Source organism: Aspergillus stella-maris (assembly GCF_047715825.1).
Source record: "Aspergillus stella-maris strain CBS 113639 unplaced genomic scaffold BDV14scaffold_85, whole genome shotgun sequence".
In the NCBI taxonomy this organism is placed as follows: Eukaryota; Fungi; Ascomycota; class Eurotiomycetes; order Eurotiales; family Aspergillaceae; genus Aspergillus; species Aspergillus stella-maris.
Genome location: NW_027396879.1, coordinates 225 through 13,909, shown reverse-complemented (window position 1 = coordinate 13,909; position 13,685 = coordinate 225). Strand labels below are relative to the sequence as shown.

The 13,685-nt window shown below is 51.0% G+C and overlaps 2 protein-coding genes across 2 annotated transcripts; one reads left to right on the top strand and one right to left on the bottom strand.

The window, feature by feature from the left end:
* Window positions 1-909: 909 nt before the first annotated feature.
* On the bottom strand, window positions 910-5,232 carry BDV14DRAFT_148814 (uncharacterized protein). Its single transcript, XM_073766517.1, has 2 exons — window positions 4,823-5,232; window positions 910-4,766 (listed from the first exon to the last, which is right to left on the bottom strand). The coding sequence occupies exons 1-2, from the start codon at window positions 4,973-4,975 to the stop codon at window positions 1,020-1,022; spliced, it is 3,900 nt and encodes a 1,299-aa protein (XP_073623100.1). The 5' UTR covers window positions 4,976-5,232; the 3' UTR covers window positions 910-1,019.
* Window positions 5,233-5,421: 189 nt separating this feature from the next.
* Window positions 5,422-13,389, top strand: BDV14DRAFT_183181 (1-phosphatidylinositol-3-phosphate 5-kinase FAB1). Its single transcript, XM_073770344.1, has 2 exons — window positions 5,422-13,021; window positions 13,072-13,389. The coding sequence occupies exons 1-2, from the start codon at window positions 5,715-5,717 to the stop codon at window positions 13,196-13,198; spliced, it is 7,434 nt and encodes a 2,477-aa protein (XP_073623099.1). The 5' UTR covers window positions 5,422-5,714; the 3' UTR covers window positions 13,199-13,389.
* Window positions 13,390-13,685: the final 296 nt, after the last annotated feature.

Below are 13,685 nucleotides of genomic sequence, written 5' to 3'. Positions count from 1 at the left end.
ACAACTCTGTTGCGAAGCCGATGTCTTGTACGTAGATCGGTGATCAACCAACCGGCCCCGGGCCAAACTGGCGGGATGCCGTGGGACGCCTTGTGGGACCCGGCTTCGGAGCCTCTGCTGTCCGCTTATATTATAGGATCTGGGGAGGGTGCCTAGGTCTCAGTGTATCTGCCGGTGGCTGGGAGAAGCTTTATTGGCCATATGGTATCTGTTACCGTTGCATTGAATCCAGGGTCGTAGTATAGGGCTGCTTGGCAGGCCCAACAACATTAACGCACCATAGGTTCCAGAAAGGTAGTGCTCCTCTCATCAGGCAGAACCTCTGAAACATTCTCGCCTTGTTTAAGAGTGTATTTGCCATGGCCTGTGAGAGCCATGACGCGTCGAACTTGCACTAGATAACCTCGCACGCTGATTGATGCTGTAGGCATTCCCTACCTTTCCGTGAGGTGAGAAGGTGGACAGTATTCTATTCTCGGAACTTGTGACGCCGAGCCAGCTGCTACGGGCGGTCTATCGTTCCTTCCTAATCAACTTGAGAGTGTAGGTTTAGGAAGGCGCGATCGAGATCCATGACCATGGTGGCAATAACGGAAGGAGCGGTTCGTAGTCTCCTCCATTGCGCCTGCCTTTACTGTCCCGGGAATGTCCCTTCGATTACAGGTGGAGAGTTGTACTCCATACTGTAGTACTAGATTGAGTTCTCTGGTGCTTGGTATAACTTGGCTTCTATATTGAATAACGTTAAGGCGAGACAGACCTCCCCGGAACTCCATGCTGATCATAGACTTGGTATTCATGTATCAATGCAAGCAGAGAAAACGAATAGCGCGGAATGAGATAGACAAGCATATAACAGCGGCCAATTTCTGAAGGAGGTCGAAAAAAGCCGGCCTTGCCCTGGTCAAGGAAGATATTGTGCGAGAAGGAAGGGTATATCATGCCATATACGGAGCGTGCAACAAAGTATATGAAAGAAGCAAAAAGAAAATCCTCATCTCATTAAGCTCCTAATGCTTTTACTTCGAAGGCCGAGCACACTCAAACCCCCTTACAACGCCGTTCTCATCGACTTCAACATGCAGCCCACCGCGCTGATTCCGCACAGACAGGACGTCCTGATCGCGTCGTGCCCACTGCTTAAAGGGTGTATTTGGATCGTCGGACCAGGATGGACCGTTTGTTTCAAGGGGATGAGTTATGTGGCGGAGGGAGGTGAACCAGTTTTCGTTTTGGTCTTCGTCCCTGTCCTCGTCTTCATCTTCGTCCTCAACCTCGTCATCAGAGACGGTTTGAGCGGAGGCAGTGGGTTTTGTCGGTTGTTGTGGTTCTGCCTGTGGTGGGTTTACTTGGGTTGGAGGTGGAGCAACTATAGGGACATCGGGACGGGATGGGATAAAAGGTTCTTGGGACCTCGTTTCAGGTTCGAGTTCAACCTCGAATTCTGACTCGGGCTCTGCGACTGCATTGGCATTGGCGTTTGCGGCTGGACTCTCAGGTACTGAATCTCTGAGAGATTTTCCAGGTGTTGGCCTGGTTTCGACTTCGGTTTTTGATTCATCCTCATCGCCAAGTTCGACACTGGCTGTTTCATGCATTGTACCGTCGATATCGGCATCATTGTCAGCATCTTCCATCTCTTCATCACTAGGCATCCAGTCAGGGGCGATGCTGGTAGTCTCGCGCATTCCGTTAACACTCCGATCTTCATCAAGAAGTGCCTGTGCGGCTGCGCGAGCCGGCTCACTGTCGGGAATGCTGATTTCTGATGAAGTATCATTCCAATCGGCCTGCTGCTGTTCATTTTGAGATGAATATTGAGTTGGGGCGAAGGAGTGGGCATGAAAGTTTGAAAGGTTGTTCCTAAGACTCTCGGTGAAAGACGTCTTCGTATCGACCGGCCAAGAAATATCCCGTGGCTCCGTATTAACTGCAATGAATTGAGCTGCACACGTATTGATCCGGGTCGGAAGAAGGCAACGTTTGGTGTATGTTGGTGTCGAAAACGAGTTCGCAAAATGTTGTTCGTATGCTAGTGGTCTCGTGTCATTCCGCATACAATTGGTGAGGTATTGCGGGTAATCCGTGAGGTGTTTGATGATAAAATCGTCCCACAAATGCGGTCTCTGTAGACTGCCGCCTTCTCTGAATGCCCGTAGCCTGGAACATTGTCCCAAGAAGTGCTCAAAGTCACCTGTGTAAGTTGGGTAAGCTGAACAAAACTTCTTGTATATCTCTGACGCCTCTAGACTTTGCGCTGCATGGGTGGTAGCCTCCTGATGGAAAAATTTGGCTTTGTTGGCAATGATGTTCAGGTCTTGAGAGGTTGGCTGGCTGTCCACCTTGGCTCGTTTGGAGGGCGAGTCGCATCCACCATATCCGATCTCGGATGCTGATCGTTTTAGTGGAGATGCACGATCAATCTTTAGAGGACTGTGTTGCGTAGAGCTTTGCACGCTCGGGCTTCTTTGCTCGTCTAACGACAGCATTGACGAGGGAGGCAAGTCGCGGTATGACGAGAACGCTTTGGATGATTGGGATTGATACGTAGAGGCAGCGAGGATTGCGCTTGTTTCGACAACCTTTGGACCTGAGGAAGTAAATACGGAATTAGTCTCTGACCAGGGCGTTGGCTGTGTTGGCGGAACTTCATTGTTTAACGGAGTTCCCTGGACATGCATATGATTCGACTTTTCCGTTTCTACTGCTGGTGCGGATCTCAAGCTTTCCTGCGACGTCTCTTGTCTTGAGTCTCCATCATTGCTAGGGTAGGTGTTGAGAATGCGTGACTGCGAAGATGATTTATCGGGCTGGGACGCCATTTCGACATTCGCTTGGAATGCGTTCTGGTTGTTCATCTCAGTATGCGACTTTCTGAGAGCTGCTGCCGGTGTTTCCAGCACCTGAACCCTCTGCCTTGCGACTTCCGGGAGCGACGCGCTAGAACTTGAGGGTCCTTCGGCCTGACTAGACACTCCTTGAGTGCTTACGGATAGTGGATGCAGTGGGATAATCTCCATCTCCGAGTCGCTGCTGGTTTCGGATTCAGTGTTGTCGGACTGGGAACTTCGAGGACCGGCGTCATTCATGCCAAGTATATCTGGGTCGTCAACCACATCACCCTGTTGATCATGGGGCCTTTCCGACGCTTTCACACTAGCTGACTCTGGATCTTGCTCTTGGGGTTGTGAAAGATCTTGGTGCTCATTCCGGTGCACTGAGTCAGGAGACTTGTTTCGGTTGTGCGGGGATGCTGCGACATCCTCCTGAACGTCTTGCTGTTCAGGATGTGTAGTGTCGGGGTTGTCGCCTTTGCCGCTAATCTGTCGGGACTTTGGTGGCTCAGGGGCCTTCTTCGTTGGGGTGTCCTCAGGCAGCGGATTCTGAGCAAAAAGTACGCTACGACTGGGAGTCCGGGTGGGCGATGTGCTCCATGGAATTTTGAAATGCTCATCAGTATCGTCGCCACAGTCGTCACTCAAATCGTCATCCGAATCTTCATCCGAGTCTTCATTTTCCGAGCTCCGTTTGCTGATAGGCGTGCTGGGGCCCTTGGAACGGCCATCATCCGCAAGCTTAGAACCGTCACTCTCTTCTTGCTGTCGTTGTAGAACAAGCTGGTTCCATTCGCCCAGAAGTGCTGGCGGTATATTCCCTGAGAGTAAATGTTCACCAACTGCGGGCGGGTACCATGGCTTGCGTTCCGCGTCCAGAAGCTCCAACTGGTCCATTGGCACGGTGACGTCGATGCTCCTGATTTCTATCATGTCTTCCCAAGGATTGACCATAGCTGTAGCTACGTCTTTGTCTAGGTTTGCAGGTCGAAGTGTAACATGTGACGCCTCTAGCGAGCTGTTGAGTTGCTTCTCTGGGGTGAAGGGAGACTCCACCCTTTCAATCTCCTGCAGTAATGGTTCCTTTGCAAGCGTAACTGGAGTAACTGGAGTCACTTGGTTACCTATGGTCTTGGGCGACGGCTGATCTAGGTTAGCTTCTGACCCAGTAGGTCTAGAGTGGGTGCCATCACCCGGCGACGTCCCTAAACGTTCCGCTGCTTGGTTCGAGGTGTGCGATTGATGTAACCCAAGATTTTCTTCGGTATTGGCAGATACACGACTGGCGCTGCGACGCCTTGATTCAGGTTCAGAGACAGGGTCCAAGGATTGTGCATTGGCGGAACTCTTTCGACTTGGCTGAATGTCAGGAGTTCTTACCTGCGCAAGATGTTCCAACAAATACCCTCCAGCGGCCACTCTCCGCTTTGGATCAGGAGAGCTTGTAGGTAAATGGCGAGCTATTTGGGTTTGTAGCTGATGCTCCGCAGGTTCAATTATAGGGCCACCGATTGCTTGAGTCGCGGGTATATCGCCGTATCCGTTGCTGCGCCCACGATTGCCCGTTTTACTGGGCGTTTCTTGAGTCGGTGGATGCCTGTTCTTGATAGCCGAAGAGACCCGTTTGAGTAGAGTAGCTAGAGCAGGCTTCTTTGGCACAGTCTTCCCCATTGGCGGCCCCTTGAATCTGTCCCGTTCCCATACTATGCTGAACCGCTTGACATATAGATGGACTTTCGGTTTCCCGGTGGAATATTCGTATACCAGCTCGAATTCGGCAAGGTGAATGAAATACCCTCGACATGTTTCTTTGCGTAGGGGATGTTTGGGAAACCTGGTATCATAATCCTGCAGCGAGTCGCGAGAGAGGCGTGCATCGATCTGTGTATCGAGGTCCGTTAAGTTCGCAGTATGGACGGCGTCGGCGCTCCACTATAGACACGATCATTAGTCAAATACAACGAAAGAAAGTCAGGCAGGCGGCGTACAGAGTTTATCTGCGCATGTTGTTGGGTAGGGCTAGGAAAGCGAATGTTGCTACCATCGTCCTCCCAGCTCAATCCGGAATCTCGCCGCCCAGTCTCATAGCTCGAAAGGCAGTGCTCGATAAAGGATGAGATCCAAGTTCTTGCTAAACTCATTGTAGGATTGGACAGAGATACGGCCCTGCAAGCAGTCGAGACCGTGCGTCACATCTTATTTCGTCAAGAGAAAGTGAGGTTTGCGCACCAGAGGCCACAGACCACTCCGCATTGGAGAAACTGAAGGTGCAATCGAGACGAGGTTAAAAGAGCGGAAATACAGACTCGAGTAGCACTGAAGAAAGTCTGAACTGAATTAGATGAATATAGAATAGAACCAGATCCCACCCCGCAAGCCCAATCTCTCAGAGAAACGGCATAAGTGACTGCTTGGTCTCGACTCTCGGAAGACGCGCTTGTCGCGTTGTCTCAGCCACAGGCACGGGTCATGGAGATCGCACTAGCCACACACACGAGGGGCAGCCACAGCCCACGTCATTGGGCACCTGACTTGGCTCTTGACTCTGAGGCTGCAGTGATCGCCCGATCGAGAAACAGCGCTCACTGCTACGTACAACCTGCTTCTCCTCGATCTCTCACGTCCCCGGGTCCGTACTGTCCTTGGTTTCATGTAATTTCTCTGCCTCAGGAAGAAATGCGAAACAGGTCCCTGCATGGCTGTTCACCACAAAGGACTTTCTCTACAAAGCACGGAACGCTCTAGCGTCTCCGCAACAGAATAGCCTCGATGCTCGCCACCGCCTCTTTGAACTAACTTCAGCTGGGTCTTTGATACCCAGTTGTCTTTGCAGGCTCATATTCTTCTCCCTTGCTGTCGCTTGACAGTTAACCCGCCGAGATGGTCCCTCAACCGTCACAAGGGAACTCAAGTCCCTCGGCGTCCTCGATCTTCCTCCCACTCGGTCGACGAAGCTCCCGCGCGTCATTGTCAACACAAGCAGAACGCGAGAACTTAACCGCCGCCCTTGACCAAATACACACAGCTGCCTACCAGTCCGATGCCCTCACCGTGTTCAACGAATTCGCCAGCCCGCCGGTCCCCGCATCCACCGTGGACGACAAAACTGTGGCAGATGAGATTCACGGTGGTCTCAGCGGATTATATAGTAGGCTGCGAACGTCTGTTGGTGGGATGAGAGATATGGTTAGCGGAGTCGGAAGGACAGTGGAGGACCCGAAACGTCCTCCGTCAGATCGCTTGACTGCGAAACGCAACCCAGACGCTTTGCCCGTGGAAGCTCAGCAATATCATGGCTCGCCTTTGCCGTTAACGCTAAATTCGCCTTTGTCCGCAAGCCGCCCATCCATTCACGACGATCCCATGTCTATCGGTCCGTCAAAGTCTTCCAAGGTTTCCTCCAAAGCCGGAAGTATATCCTCCAAAGCATCCGCAGCTCCGTCGGCGTCCGCAAAACCGTCAAATGTTTCATTACCAAATCCTGGTAACACTGGAGCAGTGGACCCAGCCGTTACCGAGGTTCACGTCAGCGCAATAAAAGAGAATACCCTTGCTATGAGCGATCCATCGATAACGCAGTCTTTGCACGACCCGCAAGTACAAGAGTCCAGCGGCACCGAAAATGAAGACAATCCCAAAACTACATCCTTGAGCTCTTCAGGCTACAGTCTACAACGAACTCAGTCACCAGTGCTTAGCGCAAAGGCTTTCAATAACTCGCACGAGGGAGTGGCAGATGCTGGCAGTATTCCTAGCGGAACTCAAGTGCGGGGTAGCTCCAGAAGACCTGACGCACGAACTGGACGTGAGATGGACGTGGGCGCTCCATTTGCAGCACGAAGAGCCAAAAGATCCATTGATAGCACACACGACAGCGGTTTCCCGCGGGACAGGACGCGGTCGAATTTCTCAATGTCAATACAACCTGAGATTTCTGCTACCGCCCCAGTGTCTGGAGCTGGCAGTGTGAATCAATTTACTAGCGGGGAAGATAGCAATTATGCGGAGGGCCGTACGCCCTCTACGATAGCTACCTCTATGTCGTTCATGGATGGAGAAGGCCAGTCAAGAGACTCACCCAAGCTTCGTCCTCAGAAAGAGAGCAAGGGGAGCGCGCAGACTACCCACCCTGGGCGTTTGCCCGGCTACCCAACTTCTCAAGTCTCATCAATTAGCACTGCTATGGGCTCACCAACTATCATAACCCCCCTTAACACCACTTTTGACAGAGCACCGTCTCGAAATGCACAAATCCGTCGCCCTAATATCGGTGACGGCGTCGTAACCCAGCTCCGAAGTAGACTACTGAGTAAGGATTTCTGGATGCGCGATGAAAACGCAAAAGACTGTTTCCATTGCGGTGAGCCTTTCTCGACGTTTCGACGCAAGCATCATTGTCGCACCTGTGGCCAGATCTTTGATTCAAAATGCACTCTTCTCATTCCTGGCGAAAAGTTTGGTCAACCAGGGACAATCCGCGTGTGCAAGCCTTGCGAGCATATGATTAATGGGCACGACGATGATTCATCTGAGTTCTCAGACAGCGAGCAAAGCCCCATTGTGGTCAACCCACGAATTTCCGAACTCAGCACTGGAAACACTTCCCGCATGGGCGCCGACGATGACGATGCAGCGTCTATTATTTCACAGTCTATCGATAATATGAAGACTCCGACAATGGCGATTCCAGCGACCAGACGCGTTGGAGAAGGTCATAACCGCCGCTCAGCCGTTCTTGAAATTAGTCCTGACAGGCCGCTGGCTAGGCCTACGTCGTCGAGATCATTAAAGTCTACCCTCAGTGGGCGGATTGGTCATAAGCGCCATCACTCACGACAGCAAGTGATTCGAAACTTTAAACCTTACCATGATGATCGAGCGCCCTTTCAGCGGCGACATGGTGACGACTCTCCCTTTGAGACGCGTCTGCCTGCCTTCCACAAGGATAATATCATCGACCCAGATCTCGCCCAGTATCTTTCCGACGATGCGTCTAGTGGTGACGAACAGCCAAGTATACTAGCAGCAGTATCCGAGGGCCCACTGCCAAAAAGTGCTGGAGGGGACCATGAACGTACCATGTTGGGTGGTCTTTTTGCCTCGATGAAAAAGGGACGCTCTACTTTCGGGGATCGAAATAGCGCCGCCTTCAATCACCCTGGTCGTGAGATGGACGAAAGCAGCATCAACAATCTCAAGCCCCGTTCTTCTCGCCGTCGCAATCTCAGTGTCGCAAGCAGTATCCATCGCCATTCGCCCAGAGCATCAAAAGAGGGTATCCTCAATCCGTACGACATTTCAGGTCATGCCCTTCCAGCGAATGTCAACTCCAGCGGATTCAAAATGACGAGGAGTTCCTCGATGAGGGGCTCGGGAGCACCGCCAGTGGAGATGGGCAAGGCTAGCTTGCAGCATGTGCGCAAACTACTGCGGCAGCTACTCGATGATTCATCTGTACCACATGCTCAAAGCTGGGAGACGGCACTTCTTCCAATACTACTCAAAGCAGCGGATGAAGTGGACCCAGAAGTCCAGAGCGGTGATGATATGGACATTCGTCACTACATCAAACTGAAAAAGATTCCTGGTGGACGCCCTGGTGACACCTCGTATGTGTCAGGCTTGGTCTTCAGCAAGAATGTCGCCCTCAAGAGTATGCCTCGCAGTATTGTCCAGCCAAAGATTCTCATCATCGCATTCGCACTAGAATATGCTCGCCATCAACAACAGTTCATGAGCCTAGAACATGTGATTCGCCAGGAACGAGAATTTCTCGAGAACCTAGTCAGCCGGATATGTGCCCTGCGTCCAAATTTGCTACTCGTGGAAAAGAATGTTTCCGGGTTAGCTTTGGAACTGCTAGAACGCGCCGGGATTGCGACCGTCTACAATGTCAAGTCCTCGGTCCTTGAAGCTGTTTCACGATGCACACAAACACGTATAATAACTTCTATGGATAAACTCGTGACAACGCCTGTGAGCAGTGAATGCGGCAGTTTCGATGTCAAAACATACGTCTACATGGGCCAACGCAAGACATATATCTACATCTCTGGTTGCCACAAAGAGCTGGGATGTACAATTGTGTTACGAGGAGGCAATGGCGAAGTGCTCGCGAAGGTCAAGAGGATCACCGAGTTCATGGCCTATGTTGTTTACAACCTTCGGCTGGAAACTTGTGTGATGAGGGATGAATTTGCTCAGCTACCAACGTCACCTGTGACTGAAAAGAAACTCGAGGAGGTGGCCCACCAGCGCCCACGTTCCTCACTAGCAATGATGCATGAAGGGTCTACCATCCAATCCATCAATCTTGATAGCGAACCATCCAGCCAAGAACAAGCTGATGCCGCAGATGTACCCGATGACGTCCCTATGCCCACGTATTATGAAGATATTGTTCGAGACCATGAGACGAAGCTCCTCTCCGCATCACCTTTCGTCAAGTTTGAGCCCCCTCACCTTCTTATGCGTGCCAGAACAATGGAGCGACGACTGGCTTACCTGAAACGCCTACGAGATCAGAGTCTCCACGATGCTCAATTAACAGACGAACAGACCAAGAATCTGAAGTTCAGCCTGATAACGCCAGAAATGGTTCACGAGGCACCGAAAGACGCGTCTCCGAAAGTCAAAGAAATTCTGCAAGCCGTTCACGATGCCGAATATGATCGAGCATTGCATCACTATGAGACGCAAAAGCGCTCGTGGGTTTCCTACATTTCCGGAACGGTGGGCCTATTTGATCCGTATGCGCATCAGAACATTGTCATCCTATTCAGCCTTGTTTGCACTACAACATCAATACCATGCTCAGGGCCTGATCTTCTCGCTCTGGAGTTCTACAATGAGCATGGAGATGATGCCCTCTTCGAACCCGACTGTACGCTTGGCCAATATGTTGAGGATATTTGTCTCAGTGCAAACGCCATTTGCACAGCTAATGGCTGTGAGAAACGAATGTACGAGCACCATCGACAGTACGTCCACGGCGAAGCTCAGATAAGCGTTTTCACCCAACCTTATCCCTCGAAGCTCCGAGGTTATCATGATACGATTCTGATGTGGAGCTGCTGCAAGATCTGTGGCAACGAGACGCAAGTGCTCCCAATGTCCGACAGCACCTGGAAATATTCTTTCGGGAAGTACCTAGAGCTCTCCTTCTGGAGCAAGAATCTGCACGCTCGTGCGGGCGTCTGTCCACACGACTTACAACGCGACCACTTACGTTACTTTGGCTTCAAGGATATCGCTATCCGGATCCAATATGACGCCATCAACCTGTTAGAGATTATCGTACCCAGAACAAGAGTGACTTGGAAGGTTGACAAAGATTTGACTCTCAAGAACGAAGTCTATCAAAAGAACGAACATCGTATCAACAAGTTCATGCTCTCGGTCAAAGCGCGGCTCAAAGCCATCAATGTTGAAAGTGTCATACCGGATCTGGCAGAAGACTGCAAGAAAGAGATCGAACACTTGACTCGCAGGGTCAATGAGGACCACCCCCATTTGATCAAGCAGCTGCAGGAGAGGTACATGAACTCCCGATATTGGGAGGTCATTCCTTTGAACAAGGTGATGAGGTCTGTGCAGGAAAAAGTCGTCGAGTGGGACACTTCGTTTGTCGAGTTTGAGAAGAGCTTCTTCCCCTCGGAGAAAGATATCAGACGGCTGGCCACTCTGCAATTGAAGAAGATCTTCCTCGACAGAGACGCCTCAGTAACTTCGCTTTCTTCCACCGATGACCAACCGACAACGCCAACTGATCCTGAAACCGATCGAAGCCAAACACCAGATGGTGCACGCATTGTGCGCCGCATGACGCTATCTCCTGAGAAGACCCATGATGTTCTGGCCTCGGTTGTCGAAGAACATTCGGGCGAGAAGAAGCGTGTCTACTTGCCCGAAGACGAAATTCCCGAGGAGCTGCGCTCGGATGCACCTTCTCCTACTCCAGGAACGCAATCGCTTCCGGCATCGCAAGAAACTGTGGAAGAAGAAGAATGCGAGAAAGAAGCTCAGACTGACGAGGCGCCCATAGACGAGGCTGCTGAAGGTCCACCGCCAATCGCTACTGACGCTGTGAAGGAAACAACAAATAACGATCAATTGGAAGCTGCGCCAGCAGATGCAGGTGTCGCTCAAGCACAGAGTACTGAAGCGAACAGCAAGATGATTGACGAAGTCGAGCAACCAAATCCAGAGACTCCTTCTACTCCTCAGCACAGTAGCTTCTCGTCGATCCCAAGGCCATCAGACGGTACCTTCCGGCGCGGCGGCAAGTCTACCTCGCCACCTTTACTTCGTGCACGATCACAGCCTATTCAATCTCTCAGGGAGATCGGTGACACTCTCAAAGGAACAAGAATTGGTCCCGGAAAGCTACAGCGATCGAGTGGCACGGTGAGCCCTCCGCTAGAGTTCAAACCCAAGTATGCAGATAAGAAACTGTCGGAGCGGTTTGGACTCAATGCATTCCGAAATGGTCGGCTTACCCCTGGCCAATCCCTGATACCTCGGTCAATACCATCAAAGAAGAATCGCGTTTCGTCCCTCGCCAAGCACTTTGAACAGCTCAGCCGTGAATTTGAGAAGGAGCGACAACGCGAGCGAGAGCAACGAGCTGCCAAAGGCACTCACTCCCGCGCCTACCCACTCGCTTCTTCGAAACCAATTGTCGAAGTGTACAAGAACGTCAATGAAGCAGTTCAGGAGCGCGAGCCTTCTGGTGAAGGAGACGACCTCCTCTCGACAATTCCGCGATTCCCTAACGAGGATTCAATCAGAGGTAGCCAGGATTCCGCAAGATTGTCCACGAGTGAAGAACCAAACAAACAACCTCAAACTTTGGGGCCGATGCCCTCGGAAGCTTCGGTCGAGCAGCCTGAGAATACCGAGCACATGTCCGAGGCCGATGGGGAAGAAGGGCACAGCGACGAGGAACGCCCCTCCCTTGACGGCCATCATGTCGCTGACCAAAGCGACGAGTTGGCCAAGATGTCACCAGAGGATGAGTCTATGGACTTGAAAGAGCTACCGAAACATGAAAGAAGTACGCTCTTGAAGCTCTTGACGAATTTCTGGTCAGAGCGATCGGCCAGCGGATGGGCATCCCTTGATTATCCGCTCACAATGTCTGACCACGTCTTCGCTGACTGTGACATAATCGTCCGCGAGGATGAGCCGAGCTCTCTGATAGCATTTGCCTTGGACTCTGGAGACTATAAGGACAAGCTGGCCAGCATACAAAAACGCTATGGGGAATTAGGCGAGCAGCCGCTTGATCTCGAGAGCGGTGTAGCTGATTTCAATGAGGGTCGTCTTGAACATGCCCTTCTTCGAGAGACTGGCACACACCTTAAATATCAGTTCCAGGAAGGTCCAGCAAAGATGATGTGCAAAGTGTTTTATGCTGAACAATTTGACGCGATGCGGACCAAGTGCGGAGTCGCTGACCGGATTGTGGAATCACTATCTCGATGCGCCAAGTGGGATTCACGGGGAGGGAAAACGAACTCGCTGTTCCTGAAGACTGCCGATGACCGGTTCATCCTCAAGTCGCTATCACCTATTGAGACACAAGCCTTCTTGAAGTTTGCTCCTGTATACTTCCAAATGATGTCCGAAGCTTTGTTCCATGATCTGCCATCTGCCATTGCAAAGATGTTTGGTTTCTACCAAGTGGTCATCAAGAATCCTGCAACCAATACCGAGTTTAATTGGTACCTGCTGCTGATGGAGAACCTCTTTTACGATCGAGTGCCGACACGAATTTTCGATCTCAAAGGATCGATGAGAAACCGCAAGGTACAGAGCACGGGAGAACGAAATGAGGTCCTCCTAGACGAAAACATGGTAGATTTCATTTACGAAACGCCTCTCTTTACCCGAGAGCACTCGAAGAAGCTGTTACGGCAGAGCGTATGGAACGACACTTTGTTTCTGGCACGTCTGGACGTTATGGATTATTCACTCATGATCGCCATCGACGAGAGTCGGTCAGAACTGGTCGTTGGGATCATTGATTGTATTCGTACCTACACCTGGGACAAGAAGCTCGAGTCCTGGATCAAAGACCGTGGATTCGCGGGTGGAGGCAAGAATCGACCTACTGTTACCAGTCCAAAGGAATACAAGAGCCGGTTTAGAGAGGCCATGGCTCGTTATGTGCTGGAAGCACCGAGGTTGGTACTTGTCAAACATTTACTTTGAGCTTTTGGCTAACTTTTCCCAGTTGCTGGCACCAATTCCAATCCGCACAGATGCACCGCTATGCACCATTAGATATGCACGGGTACCTTGACCAGCGGCCTTCATTTACGGATAATGAGCTTGAAGGACCTGGCGAACACAGTTTCTAGAGTATGATGTATACGAATTATTGCAAGAGAACATGACTTATGATGACACGAAACGAGACGAGACGACACAAGACGCATTGAGGGACATGACATGAATACGATTGAGCCAGGTGGCTCCCACTGTACAATTGACACTACATTTTCTTTTACCTCCTACATATTTATACATACCGAACATTGCATGATAGTCCAATTCCTATCCAATCCAAGCTTTTTTAACGGCACTTTGTAGTTGAAAAATAAACAGGGCACGCCAATAATATCTGCACGATGTATCTTTGTATATCGACGCAATATCTAGAGGATAGTTTTGGCCTCAGGCTGAAACATCATCTGCTATTGCTGTCAAGGTGCGGGCTCGGGAGTGTATTCGGAACAGGCTAACGAAGTAGATACACGGGCAGAACGCAGGATCGGGCTATCAGACGGGCACTTAGAATAACAAGACGTTGCTCAGAGGTCGGGAACAGGATCGACATCAGAGTTG

What these genes read in the sequence shown, in the direction of transcription:
- BDV14DRAFT_148814 (XM_073766517.1), bottom strand. Translation starts at nt 4,975, where the DNA reads ATGAGTTTAGCAAGAACTTGGATCTCATCCTTTATCGAGCACTGCCTT. An exon ending in AACATGCGCAGATAAACTCT is followed by an intron (nt 4,767 to 4,822) that starts GTACGCCGCCTG and finishes TCGTGTCTATAG; the next exon opens with TGGAGCGCCGACGCCGTCCA.
- BDV14DRAFT_183181 (XM_073770344.1), top strand. Translation starts at nt 5,715, where the DNA reads ATGGTCCCTCAACCGTCACAAGGGAACTCAAGTCCCTCGGCGTCCTCG. An exon ending in TATGTGCTGGAAGCACCGAG is followed by an intron (nt 13,022 to 13,071) that starts GTTGGTACTTGT and finishes AACTTTTCCCAG; the next exon opens with TTGCTGGCACCAATTCCAAT.